This window comes from Mytilus galloprovincialis, chromosome 14 (assembly GCF_965363235.1).
Source record: "Mytilus galloprovincialis chromosome 14, xbMytGall1.hap1.1, whole genome shotgun sequence".
NCBI lineage: Eukaryota > Metazoa > Mollusca > Bivalvia > Mytilida > Mytilidae > Mytilus > Mytilus galloprovincialis.
In genome coordinates, this window is record NC_134851.1 from 5,578,375 (window position 1) to 5,601,410 (window position 23,036).

Genomic DNA, 23,036 nt, shown 5'->3' on the forward strand with positions numbered 1-23,036 from the left:
CCATATGTCACAGTTTTTTCTCTTTCTCCAATGAATGTTATGTCAATTGTGATTCACAAAGCACCAACTTGTATTTTTTTTATAAAGACACCTATATTATTTACGGAACCAAAAATATACAAATAAGAAAAGAACGATATTTTTTGACATGATCACAGCGTCTTGGTTTAAATGCTTTTTCAATCATACGTTGGCTTTAGTACGCACTCGCAGTCTGTCACTCACCTTCAGGTCAAACTAATGATCTAAAACATTACCACGTGATTGAAAGCTAGTCCACTTTCAGTATGATTAAAGTAAAGGTCCTGTGTACACGTTGAGCTGTCCACTTCCAATTTAATGAAAGTAAAGGTCCTGTGTCCACGAGTTGCCGTCTGCTTTGTGAACAAAACAAGGACAAAGTATCTGTATTTGAACTAGATATCTTAGTTTTAAGTATCAATCAGTCAATCACTCAATATTTCATTAACATCAACACATAAATCTGTTTAATAGTAAATGTATAACTAAAAACCAAACTTCAAGGTGGTATAGTGTGACGTTCATTTTCACTAAACTAGTACACAATTTTATGACGGGGCCATGGACACTTAATCCTGAAAATAAAATTGAAAATGGAAATGGGGAATATCTAAGTATACAAAAATAAATCTTAAATGTTGCTGTCGAGGGTATTTTGATAAATGCTGTTAATATTTGCACCGAAGAACGTCAGTAATCTACACACATAAAAAACGGCTTTTTCAAACATTTTCTTTGTGATAATTACTCAATATCAATTTTGTCAGAAACTGTAAAAATTGAGGTTTCAGGTTATTTCCAGGGTTCATTATTTGTTGATTTATCTAAAATTATCAATAATACTTTTGTTAGAATAATAAAAAAAAGTACATACGGTGATGGGATACTATGAGTTTAAGAAAAGATTGAAAGACGGGTCCAGGTGAAGTCTGATAAGATCAAAATCGACTGAAAAACCTTAGTACGAATAAAACTTGATGCAGGTACTTTATGGTTTCTGGTTTTAAAGCTAGCTAAAATTAATTAATTGGTACATAAAATAATGAAATTGTTGTTTTGTGTGACCTACAAAGACGTCTGTTTCATTTTAAATGTAAAATCACAAAAATACTGAACTCCGAGGAAAAATTCAAAACGGAAAGATCTTAATCAAATGTAAAAAATAATGATAAAACAAATCAAACGAATGGATAAAAACTTTCATATTCCTGACTTGGTACAGGCATTTTCAAATGTAGAAAATGGTGGATTAAACCTAGTTTTATAGCGCTAATCCTCTCACTTGTACTTGTCGCATCAAAATTCTGTCGCATCAAACTTCTGTCGCATCAAAATTCTGTCGCATCAAACTTCTGTCGCATCAAAATTCTGTCGCATCAAACTTCTGTCGTATCTAAATTCGTAAATCAATCCACCAATGTAGATTGTACAGATTAAAATCCGTGACGAAGAACATACAGAAAAAAGAGAACAACAGACTAAAAAATAAAATATACAGAAATGACCACCCCGGTGCATCCATTTTCTCCTCCTAGTGGAGTTCCTCATTTATCTTGATCACTGTCTAACTTTAAGTACCATTTTTATCCTGATTATTGATAACCCATAGGATTTTCTAGCAAACGTATCATTTGTTGTATAGTTAACAAAACTTCATAATTGAGTTTTTCTTCACTTAAAACGAATAATGAACATCGTTATACGAGTTAAGTATGACATTTTGAAATGTTGGGAGCATTGCCATTACAGTTAATGATATCGAGATAAATTCAGTAAGAAAAGGTCAACCACCATCAGTTAGAGAGTAGAGATGTGAAAAGTTCTAAGGATGATATTAACACACACGCCTAGATGAGGGTCTGAATAGGGTTCCGTCATTTCTTTAAACTTTTAGTTTGTATGTAATGTTTCTTTATTGACTGTATACCAATGCATTTTCATTCCTACTGTGTTGCTAATCTTTCGTTTACATTTATTTCCACTTGTTCTTTTTATTTTAACGTATTATTCTATATTCTGTATACCCTATCCGCACGCTTCTAAACATTTGTCTAACGATTCCTATGTTATACGCATGTCAAAAAACTATTCCTCGTTAGACACGATGAGAGATTGATTGATTGGTTGATTGATTGGTTGCTTAATGTCTAGTGACAAATATGTCATGCATGTTCAGGACGAAAACAAATTAACAATGAACATATTAGGTTGGTCCCACAAACTTGGTTGCAGATCGGAAAAAAAAACTACCACGAGAAACTACAAATATGTTGGGTAGGCATAGTTCTTTATTCTAATAACAGGCAACTTTTACGAAGGTTCCTGCGTGACTCTCTCTCTACGCGAGTTATAGGTTTGAACGTCCTCATTTTGACCAGTCTTGACTGTGTACTTAAGTTTTACTGTACTGGTCATAATTTTTATTTCTTTGTCACAGCGATAGCATAAAACCAGAATTGTACATAAATAAAAGGTAGTATGGGTGCGGTTTATGAATAGAAAAAGGACCCATACTTCATAAAAACGGACCAAACGTACAAATTAAAAAGAGATAAATAGACAAAAACTCTCATACATACTTTATCGAAGTACTATAGGAAGTACTTGATATGACATTTCAAACATAAAACAATAGATATAAAAATATGTAATATGAGTTCCAATAAGACAACTATCCATCCAAGTAACATTCTTTAAAATAAACCATTATAAATCAAGTTAAGTCTTTAACACAGAGTCTACGCTCACAATGAATAGTAAGCTATAAAGGTGCACCAAAATTGACATACATTGTATGTTTACCAGTCAAAAAGAAGGACGAAAGTTACCAGAGGGAAAGTCAAACTCATAGATTGAAAATAAACTGTCAACACCATGGTTAAAAATAAAAATACGGACATACAGTTATTGGTCCTCAATACTCTTCAACTTCGTACTTTATTTTGCCTTTTAACATTTTATAATTCGAGCGTCACTAATTAGTCTTTTGTAGTCGAAACGCACATCTGGCGTGATTATAAAGTTTTATTTATTTAATAGTTTAGAATCTAATGTTTCATTGTTTACAAAGATAATGATTTATTAATCCCTTACTGATATATGCAAATGCAAAGATTAGTTATCAACCATTTTAATGTTTAGTGGTCAGTGATATATCATCCTATAACGTTGACATCGGCGTTTCTGAAAAAAGAAGAGAAACGTTTAAAACGGTTTGTAAAAATATTAGATACAGCATGGACAGTCATAGGAAAAAAGTGAGTTCTCAGTGAAAATAATGTCCTATCATTTCAACTAAAACCGATATTATTCAAAAAAATATTACCAGGTAACTGTATGAGCGATTTTTATAAAATAGATACCAAAAGATGTAAAAATTTCTGAAGTTGTATTGTTCATTTAGTCATAATTTTCTTGAGTTTCGTTTTCATCATCTGATAAGTTAAACACAAATGCAAATTTTTACGATTTAATTTGGTTAGAATAATAGCAAACTTTTCAAGAAATATTTTTTTTTTGTGTTCATCTCGTCAGAAAATTAAAATGAGCATGAATAATATTATAACTAAATAAACAATTAAACTTCACACATTTCTACATCTTTTTAAATTAAGGTATCTATATTATTAAAATCGCTCATACAGTGTGTAATGTATTTATTAAACTAGAATACACAGATATTTATGTCACTTCTTTCAGCATATTTATAATTTACAAGGGAAAATAAACATTGCATTTTTTTTCTCCAAAAACGTGCAAAAACAATAAAATCACAACATTCGGAAAAGACCATTTGTTTTGTCTCTAAAGTAGTATGAATTTTGAACAAAAGGATGACCACTTTGTGTCCAAATAGTCTGAATTAATCTGAACAAATTTTGAACATTCTAAATTCTTTTGAACACATTTTAAAACTAATCGTCGCCATTTTGATTCAATCTTTACTGACGAGACTCATCTAGATAAATCATGCGTCTGGTGTTACATATCAGGACTAAAGTACAATAAATAAGCATGTACATGATTGGTCTTCATTCCTGTTGTTAATCACATTGAAGGCTGAATCAGCAATTTCCCATAATGTTCAATGTTTAGTATTTGAACTGTTATTTAAAGTTAAATTGTTGTTGCATTGGTGCTACATATGGTAAATACATAACGTAACTTACTCTGCCTCGCAAATAAATCGAACGTCTGTATCACAAGGGACGTCATTCCAAAGTCCATCATGATTGACAGTGAGACAGTCCTCACCAGTGCCAATATTATTTGGTTCACTCGGTTCCCAGTTGTGTGCAACTATACTGGTTTGAGATGTTGACCATATCCATTGACCTTCGACGAAGAAGTCAGAGCCACCAATATAGTAACGTGAAGCTAGAAATACATATAAGGTTTTTCCATTCACATACTTTGCATCTTTGATATTGTTATATTATATTTCATTAGGTATTCATAAATAACTTATATTTTTAAGATTTAGCTTTTGTATGCAAAATTGTAATGAAAATACAAATGCTTCGACGTTGATTGTTAACTACTCTTCCACATGATATGACAGTATTTTGTTTTGTAACTTATATATATACATTGATTGAAATGAAAATAACATGTTTCGTGTACATTTGTCAATATTATTAACTATATGAAAGGGGCGAAAGACACAAGAAAGACAGTAAAACTCATATATCGAAAATAGACTGACAACGTCATGGCAAAAAAAAAGCGATATCTTATATACAGATAAAACCACGAAATTTAATATCAAGGAAAGTATACTTTTTCCTCCATTCACAAAAATTGGTACCCACGAAAATAAATGAATCCACAGTAAGTACCGTCTCTCACAAAAAAAAAAAAGTAGTGTCTCTTACCAAAAAAAAAAAAAAAAAAAAAAAAAAAAATATAAAAAAAATACTGAACTCTGAGGTTTTTGCGTGACCTTTTTTCTACACGAGTCAAAGGATTAAACGTCCACAGTTTTTGAAAGGACTTGACTGCATGCTAGATACATCCTGCACAGCCAAACAAATGCCTCACTTTGGTTTTTACTGCCAGGCGGAAGAAGACTCGTATAAGTCACATTTCTTTTCCCTTGTCACCGTGACACAAGCTACGAGATTAGTATACAGATACAAGAAAAAAATTCGGGTTGCATCTCATACGATGCATTCACTAGCATCCATACCCGCTTATCCACACTCAAATGTAGAAGGAAAATTTATGTAAGAATTGAGGCACTAATTTAAATTCATTACATGTGAACGGATTGTTGACATTGTTGCGACTTACTTCCAGCTAGTCTATTAAGTTCTCCTTTGACAAAATTTAGTTTGTGTTCGTCCATCGGCTCTGCTAGTTTATACCCAAATGCCTGACAATAACTCTGTAAAACATTTCAATGTATTGATTGGCAATGTCTCATGAATTGCACGATTGTCATATGGCGATTCAGATTGTGTTTCAAAGTACACCTATGCCTGCATACGGAGTATATATTTCCAAATTAATACGATGTTCCCGTGCTTGTATTTCTTTTTATCTTGATAGATGATTGCTGCCCACAAGGAAACTATTAAACAGAGAGTTCAAAATGTTGAAGTTGAAATCATCCCTTCGTAAATTTTACGAACGCCATCACGAGTTGGTTAACCGTATTGATATAACCGTTTCACAGACGATATCGGATATGTTTCTTAAGTCGTTTTTACAATACCCTTCCATTTTCACGAATGTGATCTACCGAATTAAACTATTTAGCGGATTGTAATAACATAAGCAACACGCCGGGTGCCACATGTGGAACAGGATCTGCTTACTTTTCCGGAGCTAATAAGATCACCCCCAATTTTTGGTGGGGTTCGTGTTGCTTAGCCTTTAGTTTTCTATGTTGTGTCTTCTGTACTATTATTTTTCTGTTTGTCATTTTATTTTTAGCAATTGCGTTGTAAGTTTATTTTCAATCTATGAGTTTGACTGTCCCTCTGGTATCTTTTGTTCCTCTTTTACCGACTGTCATGAACAATTGTCTGTAATGGTTTTGATTTTAAATCAGGATTAACATTAAGTGAGGCTTTATTATCGTAGTATTTTGTTTTTGAAGGTCGAAAAGTGAACTTATATTATTTGCATTGACACACATGATAATCACCGCTGCGATCCATATGTACCTGTCAAAGGGGTCGTCATGTTTTCTTGTTTTTGTTTTGAGATCATAATTGTCAAGGAAGGTACATATAACAAGGAATTTGGAATAGACAACAAGGACAACTTGTTTGTTACTTTTTATTCATTCATAAAGACTAACAATAATATGTCAAGGTATCAATGTTCAGATTGAATTATACCCCATTTACCAGAAGATATAGTGAAGTTATTGAAATTGACTGTATACAACTGCTAACGATTATGCTACGCCTTGCAATCGAAAAGGAATGAACACAATGACAATTCGTGAGATCTTTTGATAATGCTACTGATTTTGATGTTGATCAGTGTTGATAATATCTAGCTATGATTACGTTTATTGCAAACTGTCCATATTTTATTTTGGGAATTGTCGTATTGATTTTACCATGTATATGACAACACATCACATATTTAAATTTTAGAATATTACTCCGCAAAGTATGACGGATTTAAAAGATAAATCTTCAAAAAGCATTAATGGAATATACTTTAGAATGCCGTATCAAGATAAAACTACTCTGTACACGAAAGGATCTTGGTAACTCTTTATTTCAATACAAGGTGAAATATACTAACGTTTGCATCAGCCCATGAACTTGCTAGTCCTTTACTGAAAAAATAACACGTATCTCCATCTTGTATCCAACCCGACGGACAACCTAAAACATGTATATCACTTAAAACAAGTACACACAGTCAATTGAAATCGATTCCTTAAGGTGGTACCTAACACAAAAAAAAGATGTGGTATGATTCCGAAAACAAGTACACACAACAAATTACAACCGATTCCTCAAGGTTGTACCTTACACTACAGGGATAATTCTGTAAAGTCAGCTAATGGTTTTAATTACGTTTTGTTGTAAAGGAAATATTAAGCTTCTCAGTGATCAAAATTGGTGTTTGTCAAACTGCTATATAACCAGTGTAATTCTTCTGATAAAATGGTTGGTTCAAAATTTTTGAATTTTTATATTTTTGTTTAAAGGTCAAAGTAAATATTTTGTCAACATGTTATGAAAACTAAACGAGCCAAATTAATTTTAGTGAAAGTGTTGGGTACCACCTTAATGTCTTAAACTCTTGTATACTCTAAATGAACAATTATCATAAACGAGGGATTGACATGTTTTTATTAAGTCAGGAGCCTGCAATTCTGATGTTGTCGTTTATTTCTGTATTTCATATTTGTTTTCGTTTATTGATTTTAGCATAAAAACAGATAATCCGTTTTCATTTATTTTTCTTTTTGTGTTTTGACAGGTCGATGTGATTTATAGATTAATGGTCGGTATGAGATGTGTTCATTGTTGAAGGTTGTAAAGTAACCTACAGTAACTTATTTGTATTATTAATTTGACTGTATGTAATCAACACTACATTCTACACGTTTCTCCTTATCGTCACGGCTAGTTGTTATTGGTATAGAATTATGAAACGCCATCAGAAAACCACCTAACTTATTTAAGACTTCAAATACGATCGCAGTAGAAAGCACCAGTCATGTGCAGTGTTAGAACTCATAACCTAGGTGATTGCAACCTTATGATACAGGTTTTCTATTGCTACTGCACCAAATTGTGATTTATTTTTAGCATACGATTTTGTTTTGAAAACAACACGAGAAACATCTTAAGTATCTCATGTTTTATTGTTTTATTACGATGTTTCATTTTTCATAATAAAAAAAAAGATGTAGTATGATTCCGAATTAGACAACTCTCCACACAATATAAATATGACACCAAAATCAACAGCTAAAGGATACCGTACGGCCTTCAACAATGAGCAAGCCAATACCGCATATTCAGCTATAAAAGGCTCCAAAATTACAATGCAAAACAATTCAAGCGAGAAAAACTAACGGCCTAATTTAATTACAAAACATGACTTTGGACAGGCAAATACATAACCCTCCTCCCTCATTTTTTTAGATCAATTTAGGAATGTTTTGTACACTTCTCATCAGGGGTCGAATTTAAGTTTTTTTGTGTACTGGCCATCCGGACCAGTGGACTGAAAACTCTACTGGTCCGGCTCCAAATCTACTTGTCCTGCAAAAATGATATTCATTTGACAAACACTAATATACATGATAGATGTTTAATTTTGTTTTGATGCTTTCGTTTACATAAGTTTGACAGGAACAAAGGGACAGTCTTGAATCTGATTTTGATAAAGGCTTTGATAATCTCATCGATTTTCTTTATCAAAATGATGATCAAGGACAGAAAAATTATCAACATTGTCTTAAACGTCATCGCAATCCTCACGACGACCATAGGGTGCCTGACTGGGTCGTCTGAAGCGCTGTATAGAAATATTCCACATTTCAATAGCCGGGACCGGATCAAATGATGCTATATCCTCAGTGTAACATAATGAATAAAAGATCTGATAAAATAGTTGGACGCAATTTTGATCGCCAATCATTCTTTACAAGTTTCATCTCAGAAAAAAACCCTTTTCACTTATTTTAATTTTTTTGTCCATCCAAAAATGTCCACATTTTATATTGATGTGAAGGACGCTCAACAGAGATATTAATTAAACTGATCAATTGTAATACCCCCCAGTCAGGATTCTACTTCGTCAGAATTATCTCCCCATTACGCCAGTTTATTTTCACAATCGTAGAAATGGAAGCCATTTTAGGGATGACGCGCTGCCAAATTTGCTCATGGAAACCTATAAATTTATCCACATTGCACCATAACAATCCTTATATGCCAGTTTTTTTTTGTTTTTTTTAAACAAATGTATCAACTAGCAAATGAGCATCAGTTAATGATCTTGTCTGCATTGATTCAAATTAAAACTATTGTCTGATCGGTTGTCAGGTGGAATTTTTGAAAATTCATAAACATTTAAAAAAATTCTAATTAAATATTTCGTGGAAGGGCAGACTAGATTTGTTTAGGGGTTGAAGACTATAAACCTTAGTTATCACACACAAAAAAAATACAATTTTTCGAAGATAAGCATTTTCTTCATCCAACTTGAAAGACTGTCGTCAAGTACTTTCAGTAAAAAAATAGTTATTCGAACACACCTACTCTGTTTTTTTGTGATTCATTAGATAGGTATTTCACTTGACCCATATATAACATCTTTTAGCACTGTGATTTTTTTTTATGTAATAAAGTCAAGCTGTAGCTTTGATATTTAAAAATGATAGAATCTGAACCAAGACGATGTATGAAATATTCTTGCTTTGTACGCTATCAAGACAACATATTCAACTCAAACACGCCCTAACATCAAAAGGTGCAGTCGATTTTCTCTTTTCGATACATGTTTTTGGAAATTTTTCTTGAGTCGCTTAATAGAAGGGCAGACACGAAAATTACTGAACTAATAGATTGATATGCTTTCCGTCCGTGGTAATATTTTTTTTAAAATTGGAGGTTATGCATTTTCTACATCCAACTTGAAAGATACCCATGTTGTCGACTTAATATCTAATTGTTCTGCTTAACTGTGTTCTAGATAAATTGAAGACTTATGCAAATGGTGTTTTTAAAATAAAACACTTCGTACTTGAGAAGAAAATTGTCATTTTATTTGTTTCTATGAACTTTTAAAATTTTTGTGACTATAGTAAACATTACAGTAAGCATTTATCGCCTTCTCTAACAAAGGGCTTCGATTCTTTTGTTCTGTTTCAACCGGGTTTCCAACTGTCCCAAGTACCGTCTAATTGATTTCACAAGCAAGTTGTTTTGTGAACAAACGGAGATTGCGATACAATCAATGATTTTTATCGACAAATTTCTACTGGTCCGCCTGACCACCAGCTGACAAAATCTACTGGTCCGACTCCCATTCTACTGGTCCCGGACCACCGGACCAGCGCTAATTTCGACCCCTGCATCTCATACTCTTTTTTCATCGGGAGTAAAATTCCATTAACAGATCCATTATATTGCACAGATTAAAAATGTTTACATCTACTAATTAACAGTGATAGACGAGGCCAACACAATATGTGGACATGAAAGACTGCGACCTATAGAAAGATGAAAATGCCAAAAATCAGGAATTTATGTTGTGTATGAGCGATAACAAAAATAAAGTGATGCACACATACAATTCGTTTTTAATAAATTGGAAAAACATTCATTCTCTGGCAAGGAAATACATGATTGTATTATTTTTTAAAAGATGACTCTAATGTTTTTCTTTTCTTTTTTTTTTTTTTTAATTTTATCAGTTTATTTCAAAAACAATTTAACTTTGAATAAACATCTATTCAACTGAAGAAAATGCTAAAAATTAATCCATTTTTTCATTTTTTTCAACACTTGGATATAAATTTATTGCACTGTAGCTGATAAAAAAATGTCTCAACCCTTCAGAGCGTATATCAATGGTTAGAAAGAAATGGTTGAAAAAAGTAACAAGTGTCTCAAAATGCAAGTTGACAGTATGACAAACCACATCATGCATTCAACTCCTATAAAAACTTTGACATACACACACATAAAATTAACCACAACCAACATATGATTCACATGCATCTTGTGCAGACGACACACGGGCTATAGATTAACCTTTATAGGGTTCGTTTAAAAAGAGATAAAGAATGGCTCTTTCAAAAATTGACACAACAACACAAATTCCATACTACTAAGAAAAGAGAACGATTTCTTTGAGCCACAAGTCCTCTGAAAAAAAGTTGGAAAGGTTTGTGTTATGACGTGTCAATGTAGTTTTCTGTGCTTCCTTAATTTGTCATCTCGCACTATCACAAACCTTAAAAGGAAAACCGGAGGGATTCGAGTATACTCCAAAATGAAACAAGATTTCGTCAATCGTATAACTACTCGGCCATTCTCGCTATGCAGTATTTCTTCGTGCAACCAGAAAGGCCGAGTAGTTCCGATTGAAGACTTCGTGCATCGATTGGTAAATGTTTTCCGCTATGGATGCATCACCTGTCAATCTTGTGCAAACTGAAACAATTAGTCACATATTATCATAGAAACGTAGTTCAGGTATTTAACTTCATACGCACCCTAAACGTTTATCAACAGCAGTGATTTAGTTACTTTTACTTTTAATAAGGTATTGCATGTTATACGCACCTGAAACATTCACAACTAGTAGTAATGTTAATGAGGCGTTGTATGTTGTACGAACTCGACACATTTATAATAATTTGCAATGTTTGTAAGGTTTATTTAGGTATAGTATGTTTTATCCTGTGTCATATTCACAGCAGTATTATTAATAAGGTATATAATGTTATACGCATCCGAAACAATTCCAATAAGTAGTAATGTTTGTGTTTTGTATGATGTTAAAGTATTGTATATCATACACACCCGACACATTTACAATCAGTAGTAATGTTAATGTATTGTATATTATATTATACGCACCCGACACATTTGCAATAAGTAGAAATGTTAATGCAACATAAATCTCCATAGTTTGTTTAAACGAATGTGAAAATGACATGTGTTTTTATTATCTATTGTTCCTTATGGAATGATGTCACACTAGACCAAACGACACTTATCTATATGATTCCAATTGTTTGTATGCAGTGCATATACATGAATATTTATGTTTATGTATAAGAGAGCCTGGAGTGGGGGTTTAACTTTAATATGTTCGATCGTTTTCTATTTTCTTTATTTACTATGATCATTATTTTCTATAATCCGTATAAAGTAGTATGGTTTTATTTCAATTATTGAAAATGAGGGGGTGTTCATCCGTAAAAAAGTAGGAGAGGGGCGAAAGATACCAGAGGGACATTCAAACTCATAAGTCGAAAATAAACTGTCAACGCCATTGCTAAAAAATGAATACGACCAGCAGACAACAAAAAGGACATAAAACAAAACAGAGCAACACAAACCCCACCAAAAACAAGGGGTGATCTCATGTGATCCGGAAAGTTAGACATATTCTTCTCATTATGTGGCACCCATCGTGTTGCTAATGATAGAACACACTCGGGAATAAGTTTACTTCGGTAGATCACATTCATGAAACGGGGACGAAATTGTAGCTACGACATACGTTTCATATCCGCTACCATATATGACAAGGTTATTTCATAACGATAAACAAACTCGTGAGAGGTGTCCGTAAGTCTTCCGAAGGAATGATGTCAACTTCACTACTTAGAACTCCTGATTTAATAGCTTGCTTATGACCCATAACCCTCTATTAAGGAAATCTTGATAGGACATAAAGCCTTGAAATATGATATCAACTTGGAGATGTATGCAATCACTGCTGGAATATTTCTACATACAAATGGGCAGTTCACAATTTGGAAATTCAAATCATATATTTTGTCGTTAAGTTTTTGTTCAACTGACACTCATTGTCAATTTCGAGATGTAAGTCAAGATTTGAGATGGCATTAATTGTATCCCCTGTATCCAATTTCTCACGGTTGATGAGATAGGAGTGTTTTTTACAAAGTCAACAAATTCTATATTGTATAGTGCGATAATATCATCAATATAGCAGAAAGTAAAGTTAAATGCTAGAGATAATTTCTTTTCTTTCTTGCTGAGAAGTTCCTGTATAAATTCAGCCGATTATGAATACAGGAACAAGTCTACAAGAAGAAAGTCATAGTGGATTCAAATCGGATTGTCGATTGTTTTTTAAAAATGTCCACCAAACTTTCCAAATATGTTGTCAATGAAGAAATCAAGAATTTTGACTGTATCAATTTTACAGAGACTTTTTTAAGGGTTGGGGCTGAGCCTTTTTTATATCAAAATAATTGGATGAGACACGCATGTTTTAACAACTTTACTTTATTAACCAGATAAGCCTTGCTATCTTTAGAAAGGATTTTTTGTACATACTACAAACACATCTTTTGGGTTTGCATAATAAACACATTATAGACAAATACGGTATTATAAATGATTTGATCATTAAATAAAAGAATGTATTCATACTCGACAACTTACTGAAATAAGAGTAGACATCTGTACCCTATGAAGCCCCTCTCTAATTTCTATCTTAGCAAAATAAGTTTTGCGATTCCACTGGACACCATATCATCCTTTCAGTTCCATGCGTATTGGTGCTCAGGTGAAATGTCACAATTGGGAATAAGACAAAATAGACAATTATGAATAAACACAATAAGTTTTGAAAAAATAAATAATAGCAAACAAACAGTTCAAACTTGGTATCTTTGATTTTGAAATCTTGCATATTTAGTCAATTTAAATTTTTCTGACCTGCTACCTGCTAAGAAGAATAACATGGACACATAGAGTATGTGTATTGCTCCGGTCACTCGCGGTCTGGTGGTTCTTACAGCAACTATACAACAAAACAGCAGAAGAATACGTAATAATGCCATTTTATTTGTCATATATATTAGAACACAATAGTATTCTATGTGATTAGTTTTCTTGATATAACTTAGTCTTGAGACATTTGAATTAACGTATTCACACTGGTGCCAATTGGTTCATCAAGAGCATTGATCATGAAACGGTGGTGCAGTATTGCGTTTCGATCATGAAAAATCTGGTACCGGATCGATGAACCATGAAAATGAGGTCAATGTCATATATTAAACATGCAGACAGACATGTACACTATACACCAAATACAGTGGCCCTATCGCATACAGGTATATAAGCAAACGATCAAACTACAAAAAATAAACATTGCCAAGCGATACATGATAATGAGGCCAAGGTTAGTTGAAACCTTTCTAGTCGAAAATTTACACCTTACAATCATAACTTACATCAAATACAGTTACCCTATAGATTAATATATCCGTGATACGAACTTGACCACAAAACTAAACCTTCATCCATTTAATAAGGCAGAGTCGAGGTCTGACAATATTAATATTTTGAAATGCTTAATGAGGATCTTCGCTTTATAAATATAATGGGTATAAACATGAGCAAAAATTAAAATTATAAATAAAATAAAAAAAATCTATATATAAAAAAATAAAACTTACGAAGGACATGCAAATACACTGATATTTCTATAATTCACCTAGTTTTTGAAGTATAATGAGATGATTGGTTCAAATGGCATTGCACGATTATAGTCATATTCATCATCAACAAACGAAACCCGCGTTAGTCATGCACATCTAGTTTCTTTTTATCTACCAATAAGAATTATAAACTATTATATAATTGAAGAATGATTTGAACGTCTTCGTAGTTTCGGATCTTTCACGATCTTCAAAAAGCGGTACATGATCTTTCACGTTCCGAAATATCAATTTTGTGTAATTTTTTTCTTTATTGAGTTTCTGATAAATATGTTGACACAAAATATCTTTGAGAACCATTTGATTCCTTCAAATGGGATAACATTTTTTTGGAGAAAAGTTTTTTGTCATTCTAATTATGAAAAAAAGTAATGTTTGTTTACATTTTCAATGGCATTGTAATATCGAGGAGCAATCTTCATTTTGTAGTTTTGTAAAATAGTCATGATGGTTGCTGTGATTACCGCTATATAAAAGACATACCGGTGCATACTTAAAAATGTTCGATTCTTAGATATGTTGGCGTTGTGTATTAAACACTTTGTATTTTGAACATTTGTAATATGTTTGTAAGAGTATATGGTTTCTTTTCACCTTTATTAAATCCTTCTTTTCAAAGCACATATGTAAACATGTAAATGCACTATTAAGTGGTGTGAAGACTGACCTGTTAAAACTATGTTTACGGTTGATTTCTATTTGCGACCATTGCTTCTTAGTGTTACTATGTCTCCTCTTACCGTGTGTAAAATTCAGAACAAAGCAAATGCAACTTCAGTAGCCAGAATTTTAATTTTTGCGTTTATGTTTTATTAGGAATAATGTCTGTATGATGAAATGACTGACCCTGTCAAGTGACATTTCATCAGATGCAACAAGATAACTGATTGCAACTCATTAAATTTGTAAGTAGGTACATATTGGTACGTTAAAATGGAATTTGATGGCACAAAATTGAATAAACGTTGTAAAATAATTCATATCTACATAACATTCGGCAAACGTTGCTATAGACAATTTGGTCCTCTTTGTTCAAAACCAAATGGTACCGCTAAAATAAACAGCTCCAACAATTTGAAAAGATACCATTCCTGTCATGCGGTGTCCGATTGCCTATGATGGCACAACATCACTCCTAACCTTGTTGATCAATGATATGTTTACTGCACGGTATATTAATTATTCAATCATCGTCAACATTTTCCGTATGAGACGAATTACCGTTTTTGTTATTTACTTGCAAAACATGAGGAATGATGACACATTTGGTTCTGGACCTACTTAATCTTCCAGCCACCACGAGTTATTTTTCGGTTAAGTGTTGTTCAATCTTGAGTTTTTACTGTTGTGTGTCAATTTGGTTTTTTCAACAAAAGTAAAATTTTTTTCGCAAGTCTTTTTGTATGATACATAGTTGAATGAGTGACACATAACGCATTTGTGTAATTTGACGAAAAAACAAACAACAACTATCTGATTAAGTTCTTCAATTAACTATAACTATAACCAAAAATCATTTTAAGTACAAGAAGGTACGAGAGTACACTACTGATTTTGACCGTGTTGATATAAACAGACGATGAAACATCTTAATTGGACATATTTTCCTGTTTCTAAATGCCTGAGGTACATGTAGAGACTTTATGACTGCAAGTGTACTCATAAACTAGTACACCAATGAATAGAGTGTTTACGTAAACATACATACTGAATGATTTCATCATGAAAACCAGTTTTGTGTGAACTAATGCACACATGTTCTGTGAATATTTGAAGTAGCATAGAATAACGGTAGGTTATATTCATTTATGAATTCATTTTAAATTAGCTGTTTACAAACTTTGAATTTTGGTAATACTAATACTACCTCATTAATCGATTACCTTTACTGTATTGGGCAAAGCATTTAGGAATTGTTGGTCACCAATACTCTTCAATTTCGTACTTTATTCAGCCTTTTTAATATATATGTATTCTACCGTCAGTGATGAGTTTTTCTTGAAAACGAAACGCGCGTTTGGCGCAAATACAAAATGTCAACCCTGCAATAAGTTTGTAATAAGTTTATGATAGTAATTTACAGTGAAATATTTTATATTGTACTAAACAGTGAAGCCTCTTGGATCTAGCCCTGTTTTTTGGAGGGTTTGTGTTCATTTCTTAGATATTTAAATCCTTAATGCTTACTGGAACTATGGTGAACTGATAAAAGAGATACATTTGTTCATTTACCCATTTTGTACTAGTGTATGATTCGACACAAAGGTGTCAATTAGTTGTAAAAGTAAAATCACAAAGATACTGAATTCCGAGGAAAATTCAAAACGGAAAGTCTATAATCAAAATGCAAAAACCAAGGATAAAACACATCAAACGAATGTAGATGTTGTTATTGTTTTTATTGTTCGTGTAATGGATTGTATAACAATGAATGCTAAAATCAGAAAAGATCAAATATTTCATTTGAAGAAAAAAAAAATACACTTCATTTTACTTTTAAGATCTTTCTGTTATAAGGGAACGTTGATAATACTGCAGCAATTTTCCTAAATAACTTGATCATGTAGTACACACCGAACAAATTTGTCTGGGAATTATACTGCCTTAATGTGACATTGTATATTTCTACTTCGTCTTATATTAAAACATGAAGAGAAACAGAAAAAAAAATTGTACAGGATAACACATTTTATTCAAAGATTACTTGAATAAAAACTGTCAACTACTCTTAGTTTTAAAAACAAATTATCAACAGAAGAAACATACCTACGGTATTTATATAAAATTAAAAAAAGTATACTTGTTACTTTTAGTTTTAACTTTTTTTTGGTTGGTGTAAGACCATGTATAGCTTTTAATAAGGGTTAGTGTAAGACCATGTATAGCTTTATTTTCACGTATAAACTAACGAACGTTGGTGAGCATCAAAAAGAAGTTAAAATGGCAAACTGATATATCAACACATTTTTTTCAGAAGTCTTTATATCGATTCAGTTTTATTTCATTCCTTCTCGACCCTAATGGATGTAACAAATGTAAAATAAATGTACTGCAATTTATTCTAAAGTTTTAATAAAAATGCCTATGCATACATAATCCCAGGGGAAATCCTACACCCCACTACATTTGAATCGCCGGCTGTCGTAGACGACAATACCACAGGACGTCTTAACTCGCTTGATTGAAAGGACTTCAAACTGGGCGCGGTATTGGTATTAAAATGCGTCTTTAATATCCAATTGCTTGAGGCAAATTTTCATGAACATGAACATTAATCTAATATAAAAACTGTTTCAATCAAGACGAGTAAGGACGTCCTGTAGTATTTTATGAAATGTTATCCGTATTTGAGATTATCTCTGAATTTGAATTATAGTTGTACATGCTATATGAGATGATAGGTAGTAGCAGTATCATGGCGGATGATGAATTCATACATAGACACGCTTATACCTATTATAGCCATTTTTGAGTTCACACGATTTCGTTAGGTTTCGTGTCTTCTTGTTCATTCCCCGTGTCCGCTAGTTAAGTGTCTCAACTGAAAAAGAAGATAAACTCATGAAGAGATTAAACAGATTTTCTTAACAGTAATACTTTAGAGAAGAGTGTATGTGATAATATTTATGTTACCTCATTACATTTTGTATGTGGCTTTCTTTTTCACTATCTTATTGTTATTTTAGTTGGATCTCAAATTACATCTCCAATGCCAATGGAGTTAATGAAGATGGCAATAATTGCAATGCTGATGATCATGCAGATGATAGCTGAAGTAGACCTTACTACACCAGGACGTACTCCTACTACACCAGGACCTAATCCACCAGGACCATGTCCAACTGCAGTAGTTCCTACTATAATAGGACATAATCCAACTGCAGTAGTACCTACTATGGCAGGACCTAATCCAACTGCAATAGTACCTACTATAGCAGGACATAATCCAACTGCAGTAGTACCTACAATAATAGGACATAATCCAACTGCAGTAGTACCTACAATAATGGGACATAATCCAACTGCAGTAGTACCTACAATAAAAGGACCTTATCCAACTACAGTAGTACCTACTATAATAGGACCTAGGACTACTGCAGTAGTACCTACTATAGTAGGACCCAATCCTACTGCAGTAGTACCTACTATAATAGGACCTAAGACTACTGCAGTAGTACCTACTATAATAGAACCTTATCCTACTACAGTAGAACTCACAACAACGGGACCAAATCCAATTACAGTAGAACTCACTACAACAGGAGATTTCTATTACAGTAGAACAAACTACTTCACTAGAACCTACGACATGTACTTCACTAGTACCTAGATAATTTAAAACGTTAGTGGTGCAGGTGCAGCTAGAGATAAAGGATACTACAGATACAGTTAAGTCTGCCTCATATCTTGACTTACATCTAGAAATTGACAATGAGGGTCGGTTGAAAACAAAACTTTACGACAAAAGAGATGATTTCAGCTTTCCAATTGTGAACTTTCCATTTCTAAGTAGCAACATTCCAGCAGCACCTGCATACGGGGTATATATCTCCCAATTGATACGATATTCCTGTGCTTACATTTCCTATCATGATTTTCTTGATAGAGGGTTGCTGCTCACAAGGAAGCTATTAAACCAAGAGTTCCAAATAGTGAAGTTGAAATCATCCCTTCGTAAATTTTACGGACGCCATCACGAGTTGGTTGACCGTTATGGAATAACCGTATCACAAATGATATCGGATATATTCCTTACGTCGTAACTACAATCCCCTTCCCTTTCCTGAATGTGACCTACCGAATTAGACTATTTACCGGATTTGTTATCACATAAGCAACACGACGGGTGCCGCATGTGGAGCAGGATCTGCTTACTCTTCCAGAGCACCTGAGATCACCCCTAGTTTTTTGGTGGGGTTCGTGTTGTTTATTCTTTAGTTTTCTATGTTGTGTCGTGTGTGCTGTTATTTTTTTGTCTTTTTCATTTTTAGCCATGGCGTTGTCAGTTTGTTTTAGATTTATGAGTTTGACTGTCCCTTTGATATCTTTCGTCCCTCTTTTACATTTTTGTACGTTTTCAGTAGACATATGTTTTAATTTTTTGGTATCAGAGATTATACTGATAACATCGAACATTTTGAGAATAATTCTAATTTTGAATGTAACACATTTTCCGATTGGCTAAAAGTTTTTTGTTTATCAGCTCATAGACATAATTTTGTCATGACCAACGTTTTTTTTTTTTTTTTTTTTTTTAAATTTACTACATAAAATGGAATTTAGCATTAAATTAAACTAAAAGAAATTAATGTAATAGTGTTTCTTTCTTTTCGAAATAACATAAACATGATAAACAGTGGGTTGTAAACTTTTTCAATAAACCATGCTTGTTGGTTTATCAAGTTGTCCAGGGTTTGTTTTCAGATTTTTAATTACATGAGTTATGTGATTGTTGTTTTTGGTTTAATTGTCCTATGTATACTTATTTTATTATACTTTCATACAAGTGAGAGGTTTATCTTGCTATAACATTTATAAAACCAGATCAAATCTACCATTTTCTACATCGGAAATGACTGTACCAAGTTAGGCACATGACAGTTGTTATCCATTCGTTTACCGTGCATAGAATTCGATTTAGGACTTCCTCGGAGTTCGTTTTTTGTCTGATGTCACTTTTTAAAAGAACCGATTTTATTGTCGCTATGATAAAAGAGGGACGAAAGATACCAAAGGGACAGTCAAACTCATAAATCGTCCACTGTTTTGTTTAAAAGGTTACTTAAGATGATGCTTAAACAATAAAGGGATATTCTGTTATGATTCCCTTCTAACCACGTGATGCTTTTTTCAGCATGTTCAGTATGTTACATAATGTATTACTGTTGTTTCATTTTGTGTCAGTATTAATGGGTATTGTCTCAATCGCAATACATTCGTTTGATGTGTTTGATCTTTGGAAAATAACATACTTCTGAAATACATTATCCACGGCTATTACTGCATACAAGTTATATCACGATTCTTATCTTAACTAGTAGTTTTTAAGTCAACGGAAACTTTACTTTTCTTCACCAGAAATCTTAATTTCTTTGGGATTTGAAAGAATGTGATCAGCTTTATTTATATTTAGGTCATAAATAAAGACAACATAAGTATACCGGTGCACAAAAGGTATAAAGCGTTTGACAGAAAAAATAAATCCGGGAACCAAACATAAACCGAGTTGAAACACATCAACTATAAGAGAAAAACAGAAGAACATCATGAACATTCAAGTGCAACAAAAACACACGCCAACATACACAGAAACGAACTATTTGATAACAACTGCTATTTTTCTGACTTGGTACAGGACTTTTGAAGACACATAGTTTGAAACTGATTAAATAGCTAGCCAAACCTACCGCTTTATTACAATGTAAACAAATATCACATCAATGTCAACACTAAGTGGTATTAATTCAGCACATCCACACGCAATAACATTCATCACAGAAAAACACACATACAAATTATGTAAAAGTCTACAAAACATGCAAACCACTGAAAGAAAACGAAGATATTCCATCAACGGAAGACACTGGTTATAACAGTCAAAATTCGACAATGATGGTATTGAAAGGCAATTTATACATATTTAGACTACAAATAACAAAACATAACACATTATCCAATCGAACCCAGTGCATTTCCTTTCTTTTATATATTTTTCTTTAAGATACCCCTTCTTATCAATATTATTTTATTTGCTATCTGCTTTCTTTTTGCATCCATTTATATATCATAGTAGTAGTTAATTCCTAGAACATCTATTAGAAGGCTTTCTAAGAATGTATCTTAGCATACAACTATTGATTTATAATGCTATAACAAAAGAGGGTATAATAACAACGTGGCTATTGTACAATTATTTATATATATTCTATTGCATTTGTAAAAATGATATGATATTGCTCAAAACCGCCAATATTGACTACAAAGGTAGATCTGAGGTCAGTATTGACTTGATCGAGTAAAAAACGATGCCATATTGCTACAATTTGTCCTTTATTATGTTTATTCGGTAGGGTCTGACACCTCCAATATCAACCTATCCAAACTAACATACTTTTAAAAAACTGAAAACAACACGTTTAATACTTTCCGAAGCGCTTTACCTTCATCAGGAATGTTCAAAGCCAAACATTTCAAATCTGAAGATGTGTAAGTACCAAAACCGTTGAAGAGCTATATGTCAAAAATACCTAAAATAGATAGCCAAATTCATTTCAAGCCAACTTTGCCGTAGGGAGTTGAAACCTTAGTTTCTTAATAATTTCAAGATTTATAAACGGACAATTTTAGCAAAGTTTGTTAAATAATGTCAAAACATACAGAAGTGCTGACTACTGAGATGATGCTACCCTCGGGGAATGATAGTCCACCAGCAGAGGTATCGACCCAGAGATGTAAAAAATTGAAAACAACACGTTTAATAATTTCTTGCGACCGAAGCGCTTTTCTGGATTTACCTTCATCAGGAACGCCCAAAGCCAAACATTCGAAATCTGAAGATGTATAAGTACCAAAACCGATGAAGAGCTATATGTCAAAAATACCTAAAATAAAAAGCCAAATTCATTTAAAGCCAACATTGCCGGAGGGAGTTGAAACCTTAGTTTCTTAATAATTTCAAAATGTATAAACGGATAATTCAAGTAAACGGTTTTTTAATTCATGTCAGTACAGAAGTGTTGACTACTGAGATGATGATACCCTCAGGGAATGATAGTCCACCAGCAGAGGTATCGACCCAGTTATGTAAAAAATTAAAACCAACACGTTTAATAATTCCTTGCGTCCGAAGCGCTTTTCTGGATCAACAATCATTAGAAACACTCAAAGCCAAACATTTGATATCCGAAAAAGTGTAAGAACCGAAACCGCTGAAGAGCTATATGTCAAAAATACCCAAAATAAATAGCCAACTTTGACTGAGACCTATTCAGATAAATTATAGCATTTTCGAGAAAATTAAAAGAAGAGTTATTATCGTTTTTATCTATCAAGCAGAATGCTGGTTTCATGAGATATGCATAAACTTTATTGGTGAACTAACTGTTATCTAAACAAAAAATGAGATAGCCGCGCGCACGTACCTGCGTTGAACATGTTTTGCTGGTGTCGTTGTAACTTATTCGGTCAAAAACATAAACGAGACAAACTCTCACTAAGTTATAATATATGGCATGGCATTCACCTATAAAAACAAAAGATTCACAAATGACAATAAATTGACGAAAAGCCAACCTTAATTTTAATCCAGAAAAGCTCAACAGAAAGTAACAGTAATCTTTCTTTTTTCGATTTACAATTTGGTTAAGAATTGATGGTTTACCAAATTTGACAGTAAAAAATTCCCAACAAATCATTGACAAATATCTTGAAGGTTGCTTTTTGTACATACAGCTGTTTTACAAACTTCGCTTCTTGTCAGCAGATATATAATATCCATAGATGAAACATAGTAAAAGATGAATGTTGTGTTTAAGTACTGATTCCAAGATATGATCTATATCCTGTACAATCGCTAGGACAACTTTATTAAATACATTGCAAATGTATTTCATTGGTTGTTTCTTGTCTGTCCTATCATATTTATCTATGGTATTTAAAATGCAAATAAACACAAAATCAGTCATTTTGCCTAAGTATAAGGAATATATCAAGGAATACTTTGAAGGTGTTTTTATCAGAGACAAAATCAAAATTTGATCAAATAATTATAGAGGACAAAATAAAAGGACAGTACAAATGTAAAGAAATCACACAA

The 23,036-nt window shown here is 32.7% G+C and overlaps 2 protein-coding genes across 2 annotated transcripts; one reads left to right on the forward strand and one right to left on the reverse strand.

The window, feature by feature from the left end:
• Positions 1 to 3,135: 3,135 nt before the first annotated feature.
• On the reverse strand, positions 3,136 to 11,658 carry LOC143059816 (perlucin-like). The gene is made up of 5 exons (XM_076233386.1): positions 11,538 to 11,658; positions 6,787 to 6,869; positions 5,314 to 5,407; positions 4,191 to 4,398; positions 3,136 to 3,204 (listed from the first exon to the last, which is right to left on the reverse strand). The coding sequence occupies exons 1-5, from the start codon at positions 11,641 to 11,643 to the stop codon at positions 3,177 to 3,179; spliced, it is 519 nt and encodes a 172-aa protein (XP_076089501.1). The 5' UTR covers positions 11,644 to 11,658; the 3' UTR covers positions 3,136 to 3,176.
• A 4,278-nt stretch (positions 11,659 to 15,936) lies between these two features.
• On the forward strand, positions 15,937 to 19,141 carry LOC143059560 (uncharacterized). Its single transcript, XM_076233080.1, has 2 exons — positions 15,937 to 16,012; positions 17,908 to 19,141. Exon 2 carries the CDS (start codon positions 17,931 to 17,933, stop codon positions 18,549 to 18,551), a length of 621 nt encoding a protein of 206 aa, XP_076089195.1. The 5' UTR covers positions 15,937 to 16,012; positions 17,908 to 17,930; the 3' UTR covers positions 18,552 to 19,141.
• The last annotated feature ends 3,895 nt before the right edge of the window (positions 19,142 to 23,036 follow it).

Bases quoted from the DNA above. Each gene is read 5' to 3' on its own strand.
- LOC143059816 (XM_076233386.1), bottom strand. From the start codon at position 11,643: ATGGAGATTTATGTTGCATTAACATTTCTACTTATTGCAAATGTGTCG. The intron at 6,870-11,537 runs GTGTGTATGATA...TACATGTTTTAG, and splicing joins ACTGATTGTAAATGTGTCGG to GTTGTCCGTCGGGTTGGATA. The intron at 4,399-5,313 runs GTAAGTCGCAAC...ATGTATTTCTAG, and splicing joins ACTTAATAGACTAGCTGGAA to CTTCACGTTACTATATTGGT.
- LOC143059560 (XM_076233080.1), top strand. From the start codon at position 17,931: ATGCCAATGGAGTTAATGAAGATGGCAATAATTGCAATGCTGATGATC.